We start from the raw sequence: 22,394 nt of genomic DNA on the forward strand, positions 1-22,394 counted from the left end.
GCAGCTGCCCGGCACTGGGGGCTCTGGCAGGGCACAGCTGGCTCAGGGTGACACAGCTGTCCCCAGTGCCCGGCTCTGGGCAATGCTGGCAGTGCAGCCAGGGAAGGAGCTGCACCTCCCTTCATCCAGTGCCATCAGAGGGACACTTGGAAGTGTCCCTGAGATTTCAGTCCAAGCTGGGAGCTTCAATGCAGGGTGCCAACCTGTCTTAGAGCATCTCTGAGTTATAAGATTGATGGGGAAAGGTAGAGGTGTTGTGACACTGAAAATGCTTTAGGGTTGGCTATAAATGTGGAGCCGAGCTGTGGTGGATCCATCTGCTCTTACCTGTACCTCCATGGGAGTATGAACATCCTTCAAGTGAGAAAGATGAAAGCCCAGAGAAGCTCCAAACAGAATGAAAAATAATCTTCTCTTAGTCTCCACTCATCATCTTTCCTCAGAAAATTCACTGTGTTCTTCAATGGGAAGGAGATATGCTGAGGGTTTCTGATATCCAAGAATACCAGGAGAAACATGGGGGCAGCATAAGAAGAAAACCTCAAAGCTCTTAAATACAGAAGTGTATACATCTGTGTTACAGAGGAGGGTGTATGGGAAATGGCTTTAACTTTTGTTACAAGCATCTCCTCTAACTCTTCACTGTTCCTTTCTCCATGAACAGGTGCCCATGGGCAGCCATAGCAAATGTCCAACAGCAGCTCCATCAGCCACTTCCTCCTGCTGGCACTGGCAGACACGCGGCAGCTGCAGCTCCTGCACTTCTGCCTCTTCCTGGGCATCTCCCTGGCTGCCCTCCTGGGCAACGGCCTCATCATCAGCACCGTAGCCTGCGGCCACCACCTGCACACGCCCATGTTCTTCTTCCTGCTCAACCTGGCCCTCAGCGACCTGGGCTCCATCTGCACCACTGTCCCCAAAGCCATGCACAATTCCCTCTGGGACACCAGAACCATCTCCTACACAGGATGTGCTGCACAGCTCTTTTTCTTCATGTTCTTCATCTCAGCAGAGTATTTCCTCCTGACCATCATGTGCTACGACCGCTACGTGTCCATCTGCAAACCCCTGCACTACGGGACCCTCCTGGGCAGCAGAGCTTGTGCCCACATGGCAGCAGCTGCCTGGGCCAGTGCCTTTCTCTATTCACTGCTGCACACAGCCAATACATTTTCCCTGCCCCTGTGCCATGACAATGCCCTGGGCCAGTTCTTCTGTGAAATCCCAGAGATCCTCAAGCTCTCCTGCTCCAAATCCTACCTAAAGGAAGTTGGGCTTCTTGTGTTTTCCATTTCTTTACTATTTGGTTGTTTTGTATTCATTGTTTTCTCCTATGTGCAGATCTTCAGGGCCGTGCTGAGGATCCCCTCTGAGCAGGGACGGCACAAAGCCTTTTCCACCTGCCTCCCTCACCTGGCCGTGATCTCCCTGTTTGTCAGCACTGGCACAGTTGCCTACCTGAAGCCCCCCTCGATGTCCTCCCCATCCCTGGATCTGGCCCTGTCAGTTCTGTACTCGGTGGTGCCTCCAGCCCTGAACCCCCTCATCTACAGCCTGAGAAACCAGGAGCTCAAGGCTGCAGTGAGGAGACTGAGGACTGGATGCTATCAGAAACATTAAACTGCTGAAAATTTTGCCAAATCACTTGTAGTAAAAGTATTTTTTTGATACTTCTTGTTGGTTTCATTTTGGAGGTCCTTTTTCTTTGTTTTACTTTCTTAATCTTGTCAACAAGAAAAGTCATTCCTTTTGCCATTTTTAATTTTGTTTCTCTCCATCTTCACTGTGCCCAAAGACTGTGTCAATGAGGGGCTGTATTCTCGGTGGCTTTAAAGGAACTAAAGGATGTTCCAGCACAGTTTTCTGCAGAGATGCCCTTTTGTTGCCTTCTCTGGAGCTGCAGCAGCAATGTCTGTGTGCAGAGCTGGGGCAGATCAGTGCTGGCACAGCAGCTGTGCCCAGGAGCAGCAGCACTTGGTGCTGCCAGTGCTGCTCCCGTGGCCCTGCCCCGCTGCCCTGGTGGCCCTGGTGTTGCTGCAGGGCCTGAGTGCTCTCGGGGCCGGGCACAGTCCTGGGGGTGGCAGTGCCGGGGCTGCAGCAGGGACAGGCCATGGGCACTGCTGGGGCAGCGCTGACACCTCAGGCCAGGGCCTGGGGGCTCCAGGCTCCTTGCCCAGGCTCTCTCAAGAACACAGCCAGGCCAATGCTCAGCACAGAAAACCCCTGTGAGCAGCCCCAGGCTGGCCGTGGGCAGGCTGGGGGCAAACAGCACGGCTGGTGCTCTGCAAGGGCCTGGGGGAGACGGGAAGGAGCAGCAGAGCAGGGGCTGATCCATCCCCAGTGCGCTGCACAGCCCAGGGCAGCGTCCCAGAGCGTCCTCATGGAGCTGCCAACAACATCCCCCCTCTGCAGCCCTGGCCTCTCCCCCAGCTCACAGAGGTGCCGCATCCTTGCAGGCACAGACACGGCAGCACTGGCTCAGCAGCCCCTGTTTGCATTCCACACAGCAGGCGGGAGCACCCCCATGCTGGGGCTGTGGGGACATGGACCTGAGGCAGCACAAATGCCATCAGCCCCTGGGGCCAGGAAGGGCTGGGGGACACCAGGGAAACCACTCAGCTTTTTCCTGGCCTCTGCAGTCAGTCAGAGAGTTTGTTCTCATCAGCTGGGAGTTTCCTGTCCCACTGCAGACGCTGCTGCTCAGAGCCACGGCTGCCTGGCAGCCACCCCCACACTGCCCTGACCATTTCCTTGGCTTCCCCTTTGCTTTCTTTACTCTTCCTGATACAAATTTCTTCCTGTTGTCCACCCCTATTCCCTCCCCTGCAAACAGCCCATCCCTGTTTGCCCTTTCCTCTCTGGCCCCACTCCCCATTGCTGTTCCTGACTTGGCACCATGGGAACGTCCCTTGGGGAGCAGGATCATCCCACAAGTGCTGCAGGAATTGTCTGCAGGCTCCTGCAGTGCCTGGTGCTGCTCCCTTGCCAGAGGCACCCCAGGCCAGGGGGGCACATCTGGGCTGCTGTGTCTGGCTCTGGGGCTCCCTGTTCTGGGAGGTGAGGAGGAGCTGCAGAGGCTCTGCAGGACTGACAGGATGGGCTTTGGGGCTGTGAGGAGAAGCTGAGGGACCTGGACTGCTGGAGCTTCTGAAGAGGAGGCCCAGGGCTCCTTCTGCAACTTCTCCAAGGGTGGTTTCAGAGAATCCCAGAATCAGCAAGGTTGGAAAAGACCTTGGAGATCATCAAGTTCAACCTGTGCCCTGACACTGCCTTGTCTCCTTTGATGGTTTTCTTCTTCAGAATGAACAACCACAACTCACAGTTCCATGCGGCACCACAGTGTCACAATTGTTCCCTCAGTTCCCAGAGTCCTTGCAATGGAACAATGGCCTCTTGATTCCATTGTCCCCAGGCTCTCCCAAGGGTCTCCTTGGTCCCTCAGTGTCACAATGGTCCCTTGGTTCCACAAGGCCCTGCAGGGTCACAGTGGCCTCTGTGGTCCCACCAGGACCCAGACTGTCACAATGCACTCCTTGCTTCCATTCAGCCCCACAGTGTCACAATGTCCCCATGGCTCTGTGGTGCCATGTCAGACACAGTGTCACCATGGTCCTCTTAGTGCCACCAGGCCCCGCAGTGTCACAGTGGCCCCTTGCTTCCCCAGGGCCCTGCAGTGTCACGATCATCAGAGAATCAACCAGGCTGGAAAAGACCTTGGAGAGCATCAAGTCCAGCCTGGGACCCAACACCATCTTATCAACCAGACCATGGCACTGATTGCCACATCCAGTCTTTCCTGAAACACTTCCAGGGACAGTGACTCACCCACCTCCCTGGGCAGCCCATTCCAATGCCCAATCCCCCTTTGTGTGAAGAATATTTCCTGATGTCCAGCCTGAACATCCCCTGGTGCAGCTGAAGGCTGTGTCCTCTAGTCCTGTCCCTGTTACCTGGGAAAATAGCCTGACCCCCACCTGGCTGCACCCTCCTGTCAGGAAATTGTAGAGAGTGATGAGGTCTCCCCTGAGCTTCCTCTTCTCATGGATAAACAATCCCAGCTCCCTCAGCCACTCTTGTGTTCCAGACCCTGCACCAGCCTTATTGCCCTTCTCTGAATACGCTCCAACTCCTCCATGTCCTTCCTAAATTGGAGGGCCAGAACTAGACGCAGCACTCGAGGTGCTGACCAAGCACTGATGAGCACAGGGGAAGAATCACTGCCCTGGTCCTGCTGGCCACACCATTCCTGATTGATAGGAGTGCAAAGGGTTGCATGAGGGAAATGGTGGGGAGGGAGTTGGGCCAAATTGTTATTCATTGTCAGTGAAACATTCAAACTACATTAGAAGCTCCTGTGGGTCAATATTAATTGGACATTGTTGATACCAATATATAAACAGGAACAGAAAAAAGGACAAAAAATTCTCTCTGCATTATTTTCAGTATAGCATATTCACTTCTGAAATCTGCCTCATTAAACACAGAAGAATTGAAGACTTAAATTATTCCCACAAACTTCTCTGTTTTATGCATTTGTACAAATGTTTAGAGCTTTTGTTGTACTAAATTCCTGAACTAAAGAGCTCAAGAAAGAAGAGGCCTCTGGAATAGTAAAATTCATCAACAACCTCCAAGTGGCTGAGGATCCATCCCCATCAGAGCAGCAATGAGCAGAAATGGGCACAGCTTTGTGGCTGCCCCAGCTCTGGGATGGGCCCTGGGCCTGGAGCAGGAGCAGCTCTGGAGGGCCCCAGGGCCGGGGCTCTTGTGCTGGCCTGGGCAGATGGGATGGCAGGAGGGGCTGCAGAGCTCTCAGCACCTCAGGCAGAGGGGAGCAGGGCAGCCAGGGAGCTCCTTTGGCCTTGGCCAAGCCCCTTCCCCCATGGTGGGGCTGAGTCCTGGCTGAGCTGCAGCTGCTGCTGTGCCCTTGGCAGGGGCTGAGGCCGTGGGGCAGTGCCCAGAGCAGCCTGGGCTGAGCAGAGCTGTGGGGCCAGAGCCGGCTGGGCTGTGCTGGGGAGAGGCCCTTGGTGCTGCCCAGAGCTCAGGGCAGCTGGCAGAGCTGGCAGGGAGCTGGGCTGGGCTGGGAGAGCCTGGCACAGAAACCATCAGTGTCCATCTCAGCCTGGCTGAGCGGGCAGGGGCAGGAAAATCATCCAAGGTCCACAAGTTCTCTGTGTGGGAGCTGAGCTTGTGACCCCCTGAGCCCTCCCAAGGGCTGGGGCTGTGCCTCCAGCTCCAGAGGAGATGTGACAGATGGGAGCAGAGACAAATAATTCCTGCTGGATTCTTTATTGTGTTTGTTTATACAGGTGGCCTGGATCCATATGTAGACGAGGTGTTTTGTGTCAGATAACACTGGGAGAGTGATAAGAGTAATATTTCTTTGCTGAAAATTATCTTTCACACATAATGCACAATGAGAAAAAAAAATACACATTTTATCAGAAGAGCATCTGAATTTTTAGAGGATGAGAGACTCATTGATGTTCCAGCTGCCAAACCTGTTCAAATATTTTTCTCAAGTCTTCCCTGAGATGAGCGGTGACCACCAGAGGCCAAGGCCAGCCAGAGCTGTCTGTCCTGGTGGCTTTTTCCTGGGAGAACCCTTGCATATAGGGAATTTTTCAGGGGGAGTATAAATTTTGGCTGTGGACACCTGGAAAAAATTGATGGTTCTTTTCTATAGGAAGGAAAGCACAGATCCCCAGTTCTCCAGGGGATGATGACAGGTGGCCCTCAATGTTCCAAGATCAGCTGGACCTGTCAGGTGGCCCCTGTGTCATGGTTTGACACTGGCACAATGCCAGCATCCCCATGAAAATGCAACCCCACAAATGACTGCTGTGAAATGCAATCAGGAACAGAGCAGTGTAGGCGAAAGCTCAATAACAAAGGAGAAACTTTATTAAACTACTACTCCTATAAAATTAAAAAAGCAAGAAAAATTAAATCCAAAATTAAAACCTTCCAAAACACTCCTTCTTGCTCCCCCCAGTTCCAACAAACCACAGTGAGACACAACTTGGACCCCAGTCAGGTTCCCACCCTTCAGAGGATCAATACTCAGTCCATCGAGGGAAAGAGGAGTCTCTCCTGTGCCATAGACCCCCAAGAAACACAGCTGCCATCTCTTGTGTTTCCATGTCACACATGGCACCACCCGGAGAGAATCTGCCAGTGTGACACTCTCCTTTCCATGTCACAGTGCTCTCACCACCATGCATGGACAGACTGCTCTTAGGATTTTTCTTTTCAAGGATGCTTTGCCAAGTGGAAAAAAAAAAAACCAAAAAAAAAACCACAGTTCTGTTTTTCATTTTTGGGACTGCAGTCCCGTCCCATTTCCCCCTGGGGCTGAAGGTCCAAGAACAGAGATCTTCTCTTCTTCTTCTCTGAAGACAGGGGGCATCACCACAACCCTCCTCAGCTCTTCTCTATTCACTCCACTCCTGTTTATTCTCAGCTGCTGAAGCAGGTCTCTTGCCTCATCATGAATCCTCCTAAAATACAGTTTCTCTCTTGGAGGAGAAAATTGGTTCAGTCTATGGCTAACAAGAGAAAGTCCAGCCAAAAAACACTCCATCATCTCCTGCCACCTAGAATTTCTCCTTCTTACATCTCAGGCCCCAGACTGTCTCTTATCTTCTCTTTCAAATCGAGGAGGAATATATTTCCCAAAGCTTTCATCATCCAAGAAGGGGTTAAAAGTCCAAATTCCCCGGCCAGCTGGCCAGGCTCTCTGCCCAGACCTCCAGCTCCCCCGCTGGGCACCTCCTGCTCCCCTTCCCGCTCTTGCTGTCTCTTTCTCTCTCTCTCTCCGCAGAGACTCTGGAGGGGGAACGCAGACATCCCAGATTTCTCCACCCTTCCATCTGCAGGGGGCCAGCCCGGTTCCATCCCCTCCACCCTTCGGACTTACCTCAGTCAGGCCGTGGGGCTTCTCCTCCCCACCCAGCCACGGGCTGGGCAGGAGAGAGGCTGCACTGCGCCCTGACCAGAACCAGAGAGAGCGAGTTCTCCTGGAAATTCTGCTTTTAACCCCTCTGTGTTCTCAGAGGTGTGTCCAGCCTCAATTGGTCACCCCAAGTGCCAATATCCAACCCCAATCACTGACTGGCTTGACCCTCTTCCTTCTGTGTTAAACCACAACACACTCCCAGGGTCTGGAATTCCAGTTCCTGTCCAGGAAAAAATGTTCCTGCCTTTGAATTTCCTTCCTATTATTTCAACAAATTATAATAAAATTATACATCAATAAATTAGAATAAAAAATTAAATAGGAAAAAAATGAAATATAAGTATTTCAGCTCTTAATACAATACTCCAACAATGATTTAACCCAAAACAACAATAACTATTAATGTAACATTACCAATAAATATAAATAAATAACTTATATACCAAGAAATACCTTTTGAAAGTTTCAACTCATTATCTAATAGACTTTAGATAAAAAATATCCAAAAAATATAAGATACAATCTAACACACCTTAGTAAACAATTCAAATTACAAATTTACTAAACACAAAAAACCACACAACTATAATTTCTCATACATTTTAAGAAAATAATTAAACTTTAATAACATCCTTAACTACTCTAAAAAATTTAAATTATTTTAAAAAATTAATTGCAGATGGGTGGTTTTATTTGGATATTATTTTTTTGATTGTTTGGGCTAGATGGTTTTAAAAAAGGGATTTTTATAGGAGTTTAATCAGCTCAGGTGTCACTCTGCAAACAGAACTGACTGAAAATGAATGGGACAGGAATCAGTAAGTCTGAACGTTTTATTTGCTATCAAATACATCCCAGAAACCCAGCCCCACACAATCCCCATCCCACCGCTTCAAATTGGAATCCCACTTCTACGAATCTCCTCCAACCCCATCTCACGCTGGCAGCTGTGGAATTGAATGAGCTTTGTGTGGGACTGAGTTTTTTTGAGGTGGAAACAAGCAATTTGAGGTGGGACTGTGCCGCGCTCCCGCCCCGGTTCCCTTTGTCTCAGCCCCGGCTAGCTCTTGTGGGGCGAGGGCGGGCGATGGAGGCACCCTCCGCCGCTCCCAGCTGGGGTTTGGAGAGTGCCTTTGTGGGTTCCGGGCAGCGCTAGCAAGCCTCGCGGTGGTAGATGAAGAGCGGATCCTACTGGGGGCTAAGTCCGAGTTTATTGTAGCCCAACGGGGCCAAATATCCTAGAACGGTGCCAGCCAACAGGAACAAGCACAAGGTGCTTGCACTGGCTTATAAACTGTAAGGGAGGGGTATCCAACGACCAATGGGGATAGGGCTAGGGGGTGGCTCCGGGATGGGGGGATATGGTGGGGTCCAATGGGGGAAGGATATGGGGGGAGCCCCAGGTCCTCGCCCAATCACCCGGTGCCCTGAGTAGAAGCTTCTGGATGGATGGGAAGGGGCACTGAGTGATAGACAAGGCACCCGGGGGGGGGTAAAATGCCTCTTTCAGGGTGATGGATAGATACTGGAAAGGCGGGAAGGGAGGACAAGGCGGGAAAACTGGGGATAAACCAAGTTGCACACAGGGGTACAAAGGAATAAACCAATACATAATACAGGGATAATAAAACATACAAATAACGCAACTCCACAGGACTGTGCCTTTAAAGGTTAAAATTCAGTTGTTTTCAGTGGGATTGAGTGGATTTGTGGTTACAGAACCATCCCTCTTGGCTTTTGAAATTCAGAGAGGTGGAGAACACTGCCCAAAATCACCCCAGAACCCACAAATCCTCCAGAGGTTGAGTTCAGACTGTTCAGGGAGGGTGCAGCTGCCGGTGGCAGGATCAAATGAGACGGGTCTTGGTTCCAGAATCCATTTCTTACCCCCCGAAAGACAGGGTAAAGGCAGGGCCGTGGGGTTTGTATAGGGTATCCCAGGGGTGGAGTTTGGGTTTGGGTCAAGGGAGGAATTACTGGCAACACAAGAAGGGTGAGATCAAACTCCTGCCTCTTAGCAACAGGGGCACTCCCCACAGAATGCGTCCCCAAATCCTAAATTCCCCCTCAGACTCCTGTAAAATGGTGCGACTTCCGATATTTTTGATCAATTTCTTTAATTTAACCCTGCTTTGGCTGTGTTTAAAGAATAAAGATGAATCAGAGGAAAATTAGGGCCAAATCAAAAGGAGAAGCAGCAAGGTTTGTTCCCAACATTGATCACAGGGAATGTGGGTCACCAGACCTGTGCCCAGTGTGGGTCCTGCAGTGGGGGATGGAGCTGGAGCAGAGCACAAAGCTTTTCCTGCAGTTGGGGTACTGGCAGGGTTGCCCTTACCGATGCCTCCGTTGGTGTTTGGTTAAGTCAGAGCTCTGGGTGAAGCTCTTCCCACACTGGGGACACTTGTAGGGCCTCTCCCCGGTGTGGATGCGCCGGTGCTTGACAAGTGTGGAGTTGTGCTTGAAGCCCTTCCCGCAGTCGGGGCAGCGGAAGGGCCTCTCATCTGTGTGAATGCGCTGGTGTTTGAGGAGATCAGAGCTGGTGTGAAACCTCTTCTGACACTCAGGACACTCATAGGGCCTCTCCCCAGTGTGGATGCGTTGGTGGATGATGAGTTCTGAGTTCCAACCAAAGCCCTTCCCACACTCCCCACACCCGTAGGCCCATTCCCCTGTGTGGATCATCTGGTGGCGGATCAGGTTGTTGCTCTTCCTGAAGCTCTTCCCACACTCCAAGCACTTGTAGGGCTTCTCCCCATCATGAAGCTTCTCAGGGACCACCAGCTTCGAGCTCTGGCTGAAGCTCTGCCCACCTTCCTGGCCCAGAGTGGGTCTTTCCTCCTCAGAGCATCCTGGGCTGGGTTTGCAGACCCTCCTCCTGTGGTGTCGCTGGGGCTTTTCCTCCCTGTTGGATTCCTGTGCTGTGGAGCCGCTCAAAACACCCTCTTCCACCAGGTTCTGCCGTGGGGATTTGTCCTCTCTGGTCTCCATCCTCAGCTTCTTGTCTGGGGTAAGAAAGACAAGGAGAGGACAGGATTTACCTCAGTGCCAGAGGGAAGGGCAAGGAGATCCCCCCAGTGCGTCCCTGGCAGGAGGGCACCGGCAGCGGGGCTGTCCTGCAGCCGGGGGCCGTGCTGAGCTGGGAGATGGAGCAGGAGAGAGGGAGAAAGGGGCACTGACTTCCTCCTCACCTGCCTCGGTGTCCCAGGGCATCTTCCTCTTCCTCATAGCCTTCTCCATCTGGCAAAGGGTTGGGGATGGGAAAATCTGTTTTGGGAAGAAAACAAGGGATAAGCACAGTGAGGTTTGTACTGGTTTGAAGGCAAATCAGGGGGAGAGTCTAAGACAGAATGACAATTGAATAAGAAAATTAAAATCAAGGCAATAATAGAGAAACACTGGCTTAATCTGACAAAGTCAGGATATAACCTGACACCCCAATAATAAGAGTGGTGGTAGCAGTCTGACGAAATGGTGGCTGCAGTCCAGCTGGAGTGATGAACATGATTCTGTCAAAGCAGTGATCCTGTAGAAGGGTCTGGTCTTCCTCTGAAGGTCCAGTGGTGCTTATGGAGCTCTTGTCCTCTGGGAATGCAGTAGGCAAGGTGGTCCTGGTGTTGCAAATGGTGAGATTATATCCAGGCAGGAATGCTTGGTTCCTCCCCCTGGGCGGAGCATCCCACAATGGGATGATGTAATTTTATCAGTGCTGCAGTGACACTCAATGGCCCATTAACAGAAGATGGCCCTGGAGGGCGTTATCAGGGCTGAGCCATGGAAGAGATAAAGAACACTGCCCCACCTGTTGATAACAGTTTATGGAGATGGTGACTGAAAACACTTTTGGTTACATCTGACACTGAAACCTGAAACAGTGAGGCAATCCCTGCTCGGGGTGGGGGGTGAACACCACCCCCCTTACCCAAACTGGCTCAGGTGTAAAACCCCCACCCTGGGAAGGCCACGCACACAGGGGACAATGTCACACTTGCCCTGCCCCAGGGGAGATCTCTGTCCCTGTCACTCCCTTGCTCTCTCCCCTTTTCTCTTTCTTTGCATCTCTCTCTCTACCTCACATTTACTGATCAATAAAATCCACTTTGGATTTGGTGTTGTTAGCACCTTAATTGGGGCAGGGGCATCTCTAACAATTTTATTAACCAAACTGCAATATTATTTTGCACTGTGATTTCAGGGCACTGTTGTCTGACCCCAAGTTCCTTTGACAACAGCCTGGTTCCCTCCCGTACAGAGGTTCTGCCTCTTTCCGGAGGAACTCTTGGAAACTTGGATACAGCTTCCTCTGAGTGACTTTCGGGAGACCTTATGAGGAAAGTGGAAGTTGTGGGTGGCCAGGGTAAAGAAAATATGATACCAGCGAGACTGACAAGGATCATTCACCCCAAGGTGAGAAACACAAGGCTACTAAAGTCCTACAAGAATCCCAGCTCAAGTTATTTTACAAATAACTCCTGAATTCACAGGGTTGGGAGGAGAATCATTATTTTCTTCATCCCTGTCACCTTTGTGACAGCTACACAGACTGTTCTCTTCCTTTTAATAATCTGTATTGGGTCAAATTTCCATGTTTCTTTTTTCGGAACCTGCCATCATCTGAGCTGGAGTTGTGCTGGAACTGATGAAATTTGGAATTACAACAGAATTGCTTCTGTTGTTGGTCTATTAATTTTTGGGATTTGTTTGTGTTTCCATCAGAAGTGACTTGTGGGAAGAGCAAATCTTCCTCAAGGCATTTTATAGAGGGTTAAATTTGATTTCTGCTGAGTTTGTTTTGTCCAGTGCCCAGGGGTTGCTCAAGGGGTCTCTGGTTTTGGTTTGGCTATAATTTTCTTCTGATTTGTCTTTATCACTTAAAAACACCTGAAAAATGACTAAAAATAGTATTGACCAGAGATGTCAAAAGTCCCACCATTTAAAAGGCATTTGAGGTGGAATTTATGATTTAGGTACATATTCTGGAGGATTTGTGGGTTCTTGGGGGATATATGGGACTATTCTCCATATCTTTGCACTCCAAAATCCAAGGTGGATTTGTCTGTTACCTCAAAATTACTCAATCCCATCTCAAAATGGCTGGTTCCCACCTCACTCCCATGCCAAAATTACTCAATTCCTCAGCCTCCAGGATGAGATGGGGTTGGAAGGCAATCGGGAGAAGTGAGATCCAAATCTGAGGGTGTGGGATCAGAATTGTGTGGGGCTGGGTGGGTGTGATTTATTTTTATAATAAATAAAACGATCAGAATTACTGATTTCTGTACCATTCAGTTTCTGTCAGTTCTGGTTTGCTTTCCAGAGTGCTGCCTTCTCAGCTGAATTTATGCCCTCCTGTCCCAGACTGAAAAGCAAGATGTGTTCTATTTGCCATCTGTATGGCAGTTGTCCTGTGTTAAGTGGGCAGTTTTTCCTTATCTCTTCCACAATCAATCCTCCCTCAGGGGAGACATCTGCTGATAATGGGCTATTGAATGTCACTGCATGACTGATGAGAACTATAACATCCCATTGTGAGATGTTCTGCCTGGAGGGAGGAGCCAAGCATTCCTACCTGCATCTAGTCTTGAGATTCTGGCCCACCAACACAGCTCTTTCTGTGCTGGATTTCCCAGAGGAACAGCTGCCTCTTCCTCTTTAGAAGAAGACACCCATTCCTACAGGATCACTTCTCCAACAGAACCACACCTGACACTCCTGGAGGACTGCACCTACAGTTTCCATTGGACTGCGGCCAACACCCTGTCCAACAGGGAGTCACATTGTATTCTGTCAGTGTTGTTTTAGTTTACTGCCTTGTTTATTTTATATTTTAATTTTCTTCCCTAATAAAAAACTGTTATTTCTGCTCCCATATTTTTACCTGAGAGCCCGCCTTAATTTCAAATTTATACCAATTCAGAAAGAGTCTACATTTTTCCATTTCAGGGGAGGCTCCTGCCTTCCTTAGCAGACACCAGTCATTCCAAACCAAAACACCTCCTTTCTCTCCTGCCTTCCTTTGCCTGCTCTGTTTCTCTCTCAGTGTCTCCTTTGACCCAGGGCAGCTCCCACCAAAGACCCTGCCCTGATTTCATTCCCAATCCATGAGCTACGACAATCATGGGTGAAGTTATGATGGCTGGCAGTGAAATGTCACTGTAGGATCAAGCTCTACTTGTTTTTTGGCTCTTTCATAAGAGCTTTTCCTTCAAGGGCAGGGACATATTTTCCTGGCTGGGAACTGGAATTCCAGCCCTGGGAGTGTGTGCCATGGATCCCAGAGGGGCATTCCCGAGGCTCCCAGGGTGCTGCTCCTGCTGTGCCTCCCAAGGAGCTGTGTAGGGCAGGGGACAAGGTGCAGCAGCTGTGTTGGTCCTTCAGTGCCACAACAGCCCCAGGTTCCAGGAGTTTCCACACTGCCAACAGCAGTTCCTGGGTTCCATGATACCCTGCTGTGTCCCCATGGATATTTGGTGTCATGAAGTTCTTCAGTGTCACAATGGCCACCTCGCTCCATGAGTTTCCACAGTATCCAAATGGCCTCCTTGGATGGGCAGTGTCACCATGGACCGTTGGCTCCTTGCAGCCCCGCTGGGTCACCATGGACTCCTTGGTTCCATGAGGTTCTGGGGGTGTCTCCATGGTCTCCTTGGATCCACAGTGTCACAATGGACCACTGGATCCACATGGCCCTGCTGTGTCACCATGGCCCCTTGGTTCCATGGGACCCCAGGGTCACAATTGACTCCTTGCTTCCACGTCATCCCCTCAGTGCCAAAATGTCCCCTTCATTCCATGGGGAACACAAAAGATTTATAAAAACATTGAGCAAATCCCGCTTAAAACACTTGGGAACATCTGTTTGCATTCCAAAGACAAGTTAAAGGTGAGGCTGGCACCAGCAGCTTCCATCTGCAACATGGATCCAGGGAAAGGACAGGGACAGAGAACTCAGCTGGGAGACTCAGAGAATTCTGCTTCCAGAGATCATTTCTGACCACACTGTCCCTTGTAGAAAGGTGACACCACTCCAGGCAGCCTGTACTGAGCAGGTGGCTCCTGAGTGGGGTTTATTGTTCAGGAAACCTGCTCAGGCTTTTCCATTCTTTTTTTCCCAACAGGAAAACTTCTCCTGGGCCTGTGTGCAGGCAGAGCCCTGAGGAGAGCAGGTGGGATATGGTGCAATGGGCTGGGACATGGAGCTGCAGAGGTCAGGGACAAGGTTCTGCTGCAGGGCACAGGGATGTCAGTGCCAGGTGGGCGATGTCAGACATGGTGAGGCTGGGGGTGAGGAGCAGCTTGTCCAAACAGGGTCAACCCTCAGGGGGTTCATTCTTCTACATGCCCAGACCTCCTAAGGAGACACTGAGCATCAAGATCACTTGGGGAATGCTTCTATCAGCTCTTCTCTGAACTGGAAACTAAGAATACTCACTTGATTAAAGAAAAAAAGTCATGAGGTGCACTTTGAAATCCTCCTCCTTACAAGAACTCCAAACTGACTCCAATCAGCTGCACAAGCCCTGGAGATTTGCAGACAATTGAATGAAGACAAAGTGCCCCTGAGGCCTTTCCGTATTTTGATTATCCCCACCATGGATTTGGGACTCAGTCCAGGACCCTCAGGCACTGAGAGAAGGCTGAAGAAGCTGCTCAAGGAGTCAGAAGCAAAATTCCAAGTCGCTTGGAGCATCACTGGGCCCCACTGAGGGCAGGGACTGCCAAAGGCTTCCAGGGACTGGAGAGAGCAGATCCTTGAGGCCAGGATTGCAGGGAACCCAAGGCTCAGAGCAGGGAACTGCAATGCTGAGCAAGGCCTGGGCTGGCTGGGGGAAGCAGAAAGGCCAAGCCCTGAGCCCAGCCTGGCACAGCAGGGCCTGTCCCTCACGGGTGGCTTGGGGCTGTTTGTGGGGCAGGGGGATGTGAGGGGCAGCAAGGACAAATGTCACAAACCTGTGTGACCCTGCAGATCATCATGGAACCAAGGGGCCATTGTGGCACTGTGCTGCCTCATGGAATCAAGGAGACCATTGTGAACTCAGAGACCCCAAGGAACCAAGGGTCCATGGTGACCTTGTGCAGCCGCAGTGTCACAGAGGAGCCGTTGTGACACAGCGAGGGCACACGGAGCCGAGGGGCCATTGTGACACATCGGGGCTTAGTGGAACCATGAAGCCATTGTGACATTGCAAGGCCTCATGGAAGCACGGGGCCATTGTGACACTGCAGAAGCAAGGGGAACATTGTGGCACTCCAGCGCCTGATGGAACCAAGGAGACCATTGTGACACTGTGGGGTCCCATGGAACCAAGGGAACATGGCACAGGTCTGGCAGGGTGGGCCTCCTGGGGACCACCTGACAGGTCTGGCTGACTTTGGCATATCGAGGGCTGCTTCTCATCTGCCCCTGAAGCACTGGGGTGTCGCCCTGATTTTTTAAGGTTTTCTAAGACCTTCTGAGTTTACATTCTTGTAGCAAATTTTCTCACACAACTTTCTGTAAATAACTTATTTCTTTGCATTCCTTCATAGAGGAGGAGAAATTTGATGGGTGGTAGTTTTGTCCAGTGTCATTGGAAGGTGGCACTTTCACCCTCCAATCCACTGTCACCTTTGGAAAACTATAAATGTTGGAGTCAGAAATAAATTACATTTCTTTTACCGTCAGAAATGCAAAGGTGCCCATCATGTCTTCTCATGTCCCTTAGTGACATTGGGGCTCTGGGCTTTCCTTCCTATGGGAGACAACTATTCTTCTCCTCCAGGGGCCTATAGCCAAAACTGGAATTCCTCCTCCAAATTTCCTTATATTGCAAGGATTGTTTATAGATGAAATCTGCCAGGAGAGACAGATCCGGCTGCCTTGGCCACCCGGGGGCCACCTCTCATCTGCCTTTCAAACACTGGGACCATGTGCTTTTCTTTATTATGGGGAAAAAACATCCATCTCAACCAGGTACCCATGGCCAAAATTGGGCATCTGCTTCCAGTATTCCCTATATCCAATGACAGCTCCCAGAAAAATGATGCCAGGAATCACAAATCTGGCTGGCCTTGGCTTCCTGAGGGCTGGAACTCATGTGCCTCTGAAACACTGGGACTCTGTGCTTTCATTCCTAATGAAAAGAACTCTTCTTCCTGTCTAGGTGTTCACGGCCAGAACTGAGATTCCACCTCCAAAATGCCGTATGTCCAAGGATAGCCCCTAGACGAAAGTTGTCAGGAGAGAGAGGTCTGGCTGGCTTGGCCTAAGGCTGGCCACATCTCATCTTCTTCTAGAACACTTGGATTTTGTGCTTTTCTTTCCTATAGGAAAAAAACATCCATCCTGAGCAGGCATCCATGGCCAGAACTGGGATTCCACCTCCAAAACTCTGTACATCCAACGATTGCTCCCAGTGAAATCTGCCAGGACAGACAGATCTGCCTGCCCTTGGCCTCTTGGGGATGCCTCTCACCTGCTTTCAAAACACTGGGGTCAGTGGTTTCCTTCCAATGAAAAAGACCTGTCCTTCTTCTCAAGGTGTTCATGGTCAAAATTGAGATTCCTTCTCCCAAATTCCATATATCCAAGGATCTCTCCATGACAAAAGCTGCCAGAACAAACAGGTCTGGCTGGCTTGGCCTCTCAAGAGCCACCTCTCTTCACTTCTGCCTTTGAAACACTGGGGCTCTGTGCTTTCCTTCCTATGGAAAAGAACTGCCCTTATCTACACAGAAATGGCTGAAATTTGGGTTCCACTTCCCAAATTCGCTATATCCAAGGGTTGCTTTCAGACAAAAGCTACCAGGACAGAGAAGTCTGGCTGCCTTAGGCCTCTGGTGGAAGCCTTTCATCTGTCCCTGAAACACCGGTGTTCCGTGCTTTTCTTCCTGTGGAAAAGAACCATCCTTCTACTTTGGGTGTCCATGTCTGAAATTGGGATTTCACCTCTAAAATTCCCTATATCCAAGGGTTGCTCCCAGGCAAAATCTGCCAGTACCATTAACTCTGGCTGGCCTTGGCCTCTGGTGGCTGCCCCTGCCTCACTGGGGCTCGGTTCTTTCCTTCCCATGGAGATCACTGTGACACTGTGGGCACCTCATGGAACCAAGGGGATCATTGTGGCACCACTGGAGCCCATGGAACCAAGGGGCCATGGTGACACCGTGGGGCTTCATGGACCCAGAGACCATTATGACTCTGTGGGGCCTGATGGAACCATGGAGACCATTCCGACCCTTCAGGGCCTGGTGTCACCAAGGGGGCATTGTGACACCTCAGGGCCTCCTGGAAGCAAGGGACCATTGGGACACTGTGGGGCCCCATGGAAGCGAGCTAACATGGACCAAGTCTGGCTGGCTTGGCCTCCCAGGGGCCACTTGACAGGTCTGGCTGATGTTGGGATGTCAAGGGCTGCTTCTCATCAGCTCCTGGAGAACTGCAGCTCCGTGCTCTCCTCTGTATGGAAAAGAACTGTCTGCCTTTTCAGATGCCCATTGCCAAAACTGATACTCTGCCTAAAAAATTTCCTATATTCAAGGGTATCTCTAAGAACAAAATCTGGCAGCTCTGGCTGGCCTTGTCCTTAGGTGGTCACTTCTCATTTGCCCCTAAAACAGTGGGACTCTGTTCCTTCATTCCTATGGAAAACAACTGGTCCTCATGTCCAGGAAGCATGGCCAAAATAAGAATTGGACATCAAGCCCAGCCGGAGTCAAATAGCCATCTGTAGACCCAGGGGGAGATATTGACTCTGCCAGTGCTGCCATCCTCCCTCCAGTGAGAGAAAAGGACACAGGGCAGGCACACAGAGGAGCAACATGAACACACTGAGGTCAGGGAAGAGGAAGTTGAGTCCCAGATGGGAGGGATGAGGAGATGCCTTGATCTTGGGGCTGAAATCCTCTGCTAAAGCTGTGGAGAAGGATGTCATTGATACATCAGACTCTCTTTTTCCCTATAAGGCATTGAAAAGTATGAGGAGATGACTTGTTTCAGCAAAGGCCTCCATGCTAAAGTAGGGAAATGTTGAAGTAGCTGTGATCTCATGAGAAGTCTGAACATTGAAAGAGAGAAGAGTGATGAGACCCTGTGCCCTCAGGGAGAGAAGAAGATCTCTGTTCCCAGAGATTAAGATGATTTCATAAATAGATGAAGAGATCCTTTGCTCTTAAACAGCTCATCTTGAAACTAATACCCCATAAGTTGTCATGGCCGCTAAACACAGCTGTGGGAAAAGCTGTGAAAACATGGGAGGGACTTCACAATTGAAGATTTTTCCAGGCAGTGGTTATTCATGGAAATGAAAAGCCATGAGATAAATGTTTTCTTGTGGAGAATTCTCCATAACATTAACAAGAGGTACTTCTCTCCTGATGTGAACTGAAGAAAGATTAGAATATTCTAGAGGTGGTAAACTGACTTGAAAATTTCAGGTTTTGTCTCTACATTGTCAGGTTGTATGGAGAGAGGATGTGATCTGAAAGTTTTGTTCATATTCTTATTACTCTTTCATTTAGTTACTGTTAATAAACTTTTCTTTACACTCTTTTAAAGTTTTGAGCCCACTTTTCCTTTCTCCTAATCCTATCTCACAGCAGGAAATGAGTAAGTATATTCTAGTAAGTGCACTGGTAATTAGCCAGCACTGAACCCACCACACTAATTGATGCGTTGACCAAGAAATATCAAATAGGCAAACGGAAACCACCATAGAAATCTTCCTGATGAACTGCACCAGACAAGAGGGAAATCGAGGCACAGCCATGGTTTGTCAGGACTTGCTTGATCCTAATGAATCCCGTGGTGCATTTGGAGCTGAGCCCGGGAACCTCAGGGCCTGAGAGGAGATTGCACAAACCTTTCCAGGAGGCAAAAGTCAGAAAAAAACCCCAAAGTTTCTCGAGGTATTAATGGGACCCACTGAGATCCATCCCCAACAACGGTTCCTGATGGACTCCTTGGAGGAGTGAACTGGAGGCCAGGATGGCACAAAAACCTCTCAGACACTCAAAATGGCACAAAAACCTCTCAGTTTTGGAAGAAGAATTCAAAGACCCTCACAAAAGTTGAGTATCTCAGAGTATTAATGAACCCCACTGAGTGTCAGTACAAAGCTCTCGCAGGACTCATTAAAGCAGATAATTGGGGCCATGATTCCACAAACTTCTCACAAAGTCTGTAACAAAAGTGAAACACCAAGTACCTTAAAAGAACTGAGTACCTTGAAGCATTAATGACCCCACTGAGTGTTGTTACTGACAAAGCCTCTCCAGGGACTAATTACAGCAGATAATTGGAAGCCATGATTGCACAAAGCTCTCAGAGACTGCAAGGCAAAAGCAAAAGCCAAAGTCCTTTGAAAAACCTGCAGTCCCTGGGAGCATGAAGGAGCCCCCAGAGCCATTCCTGACCAAGGCTCCCCAGGGACTCCTTCCAGCAGATCCTTGAGGCCACTGGGATGTGGGCATGGGGGGGATGCTGAGGGCAGGAGCAGGGGCTGACAGTGCCCAGCCTGGCTGGGGCTGTGCCAGGAGGCCCCAGGGCCTCAGGACAAGGTGTCTCCTCACAGCCCTTGGTGGCACAGACCCTGCTGTGCCCCAGGGCACCAAGACTTGGCTTCTCTTTGTCCCCACCTGGCATCAGTGCCTCCAGTTCTCTGCCCTGCCTGGGGCCTGGGGACACTTTCTCAGTCGTGTCCCTCAGTGGGACCCATTAAAAGTCCAAGAAACTTTGGAGTTGGATTCTGACTTGGAGTTCTGGAGAGGTTTCTGCAGCTCCCTCTCAGGGCCTGATGTTCAGGGCCTGAGCACAAAGCCCCAGAGGGTCATTAAAGTCCTTGTGCTGTGTCTGTGCTGCTGAGCTGGGCCGGGCTCCTGGCACAGAGGGTGATCCTGGTAATCAAGCAGAGCTTCAAAAGCACATTTCTCTTGCTGAGCAGCTCTTCTGCCAGCCCAGCAGGGCTGGGGCACTGCCTGCAGCCAGCCCGGGCACAGCACAGAGGCACAGAGAGCTTCAATCAGTCAGGGCTGGGAAGGGGCTGAGAAGTGCCTGGGGCAGAATCACTGCCAGCCCTTGGCACAGGAACCTCTGGCTGCAGGACAATGCAGCTGCAGCTCCTGGAGAGATCTCCTAAAGCTGGAACATGCCAATGCCCACAGAGCCTGTGAGTGCATTCTCTGCTCATCTCCTGTGCAGAGCAGCCAGGGGTGCCCAGGGCTGTCCTGCAGAGCAGGGTCCTGCAGCCCAGGGCGCTGTGCTGGGCCAGGGACTCTGCTGCCTGCCAGGGACAGCTCTCAGCCGGCCCTGGAGCTGCTCCCAGCGCTGGCCAGGAGCTGTGGGGGGAAGGAGCCACCCTGAGCAGGGCAGGTGCTGCTGCTGAGAGGGGCTGGCTGGGGCAGGGCTGCTTCCAGCTCCAGACCAGCTCCAGTGGGCACTTCCCAAAGAAGGTAAGCCTGGGTTTGCTGTAAAGGTCAGGAGCTTTCCTGAGAGTGTTTTCAATTTTCTGCTTGGAGAAAGATGATGAAGTTGTGATGATGATAAAAATATTTTTGCTTTTTATATATTTTTCATATATTCATAGTTCTGTAAATTACTGTTATGTAGTTTTAAAATTATAATCCTTAACTAACTCTATTAAACTCTTAAATAACTCTTTTTAACTACTATTATATATTTAATGTATTTATGATTCTTAATTAACTCTAGTATGTTTCCTTACCTTCTCTTAGATTTTAGAACTATAACCTGTCTAAATACATTTTTAAAGTGCTATATAATCTTTTTATCAGAGAAAGAACCCACAAGAAGAGTATTTTGGGTTTTGAATGTGAGCAGTGATAAGAAAAATTAGACAAAGAAGGCCCTGGACTTATTCCAGTGGGTTGAGCCAGGGGTGTGTAACTGGGTACTGAATCTCCCATTGGATGTTCCTGTTAAATATCCTAAATAATCAACATTAACAAATTGTTGAAATCAGGGGCTGGGTGTGCCTCATCCCCACTGGGACACCTGGAAGCTTCCATTAAAGGTCTGGTTTTAACTTCACTGTTCTAACACTGTTGCAAGGGTTCTTTTTTTTCCTCTTTTGATTATAGACAACAGGGGGATGAGAGAAGCAGAACAGGAATTGTAATCCCAGAATCACAGAACATTCTGAGTTGAAAGGGACACACAGGATCATCAAAGGAATGTTTGAACATTTACAGAGACTCCAGAACTGTGACTTTGACTGGTCAGTGTCTCGGCTGGGAGCCTCCCAAAGGGCCTTCAGCCACTCCTCAGCCCTGGACAGCAGCAGCATCACCTCTGCAGGGCCCAGCAGGGCTCTCCTGAGCTGCCCTTGCCCAGCTGCACACAGAGCCTGCCCCAGCCAGGGCCCTGCACACAGGCAGGTTTCTGTAGGGCCGGGCCGAGGGCACACAGGGTGGGATGGGCTCTGTGAGCGCTGGCAGGGACAAGGCACCTCTCAGGAGGGGATGTCCAGGCCCAGGGAGATGCTCAGGGAAGCAGAGGGGGCTGAGCAGAGCAGTGCTGGGGGAACAAGCCCATAAAGCCCCTCAGCTTCCCTCAGCCACAGGGAATCCTTTGCCTCTCACATCTCTCTGTGGCAAACTCTGAGTGCAGCAGGAATTCTGGGGATTTCTGACCTCAAAGAGACAGGAATCGTGTGTGGGTAGGAAATCAATTCCTAAATCCAACCCCTACCATCAATTTATCTTAGAAGTGTAAGTGCAGATGGTACCAAGCCTTTCTGCATTAGGAGTGATTCCTGTGACAAATCCTGAATACCCAGCCTTGTCCCTCTGCCACATGGCCACAAACCCAAGGCAGCAGGGCAGGGATGGCTCCTCCAGAGCCCCCACATATAGCCCTTGCTGCTCCTGGCACACTCAGCCAGCACAACTGGAGCTCAGGCAGGGACCTGGGTGAAGGTTTTCCCAGAGCAGGAACAAAGGTGGGTGAGTCCCAGCAGGACAGGCTGCAGGGAATGGCCCAGGTTTGGCTCCAAGCAGCCTCTCCTGATTTGTCCCTGTCCTTTCTCCATGAACAGGTGCCCATGCGCAGCCACAGCAAATGTCCAACAGCAGCTCCATCAGCCACTTCCTCCTGCTGGCACTGGCAGACACGCGGCAGCTGCAGCTCCTGCACTTCTGCCTCTTCCTGGGCATCTCCCTGGCTGCCCTCCTGGGCAACGGCCTCATCATCAGCGCCGTAGCCTGCGGCCACCACCTGCACACGCCCATGTTCTTCTTCCTGCTCAACCTGGCCCTCAGCGACCTGGGCTCCATCTGCACCACTGTCCCCAAAGCCATGCACAATTCCCTCTGGGACACCAGGAACATCTCCTACAAAGGATGTGCTGCACAGCTCTTTATGTTCTTCATCTCAGCAGAGTACTTCCTGCTGACCATCATGTGCTACGACCGCTACGTGTCCATCTGCAAACCCCTGCAC

General features: G+C 50.5%; 1 protein-coding gene across 1 annotated transcript in view; it reads right to left on the reverse strand.

The window, feature by feature from the left end:
• The window catches only part of LOC144248444 (uncharacterized), a gene marked incomplete at its 5' end in the record, with an annotated part of 153,065 nt that overhangs the window by 108,002 nt on the left and 22,669 nt on the right, over positions 1-22,394 (reverse strand). Inside the window, 2 exons of the mRNA XM_077790610.1 lie at positions 7,124-7,126; positions 9,297-9,509. Of these exons, the coding sequence (XP_077646736.1) occupies positions 7,124-7,126; positions 9,297-9,509 (216 nt within the window). The remainder of the gene's footprint in view (positions 1-7,123; positions 7,127-9,296; positions 9,510-22,394) is intronic.

Source organism: Lonchura striata, unplaced genomic scaffold, assembly GCF_046129695.1.
Source record: "Lonchura striata isolate bLonStr1 unplaced genomic scaffold, bLonStr1.mat Scaffold_126, whole genome shotgun sequence".
Taxonomy (NCBI): Eukaryota; Metazoa; Chordata; class Aves; order Passeriformes; family Estrildidae; genus Lonchura; species Lonchura striata.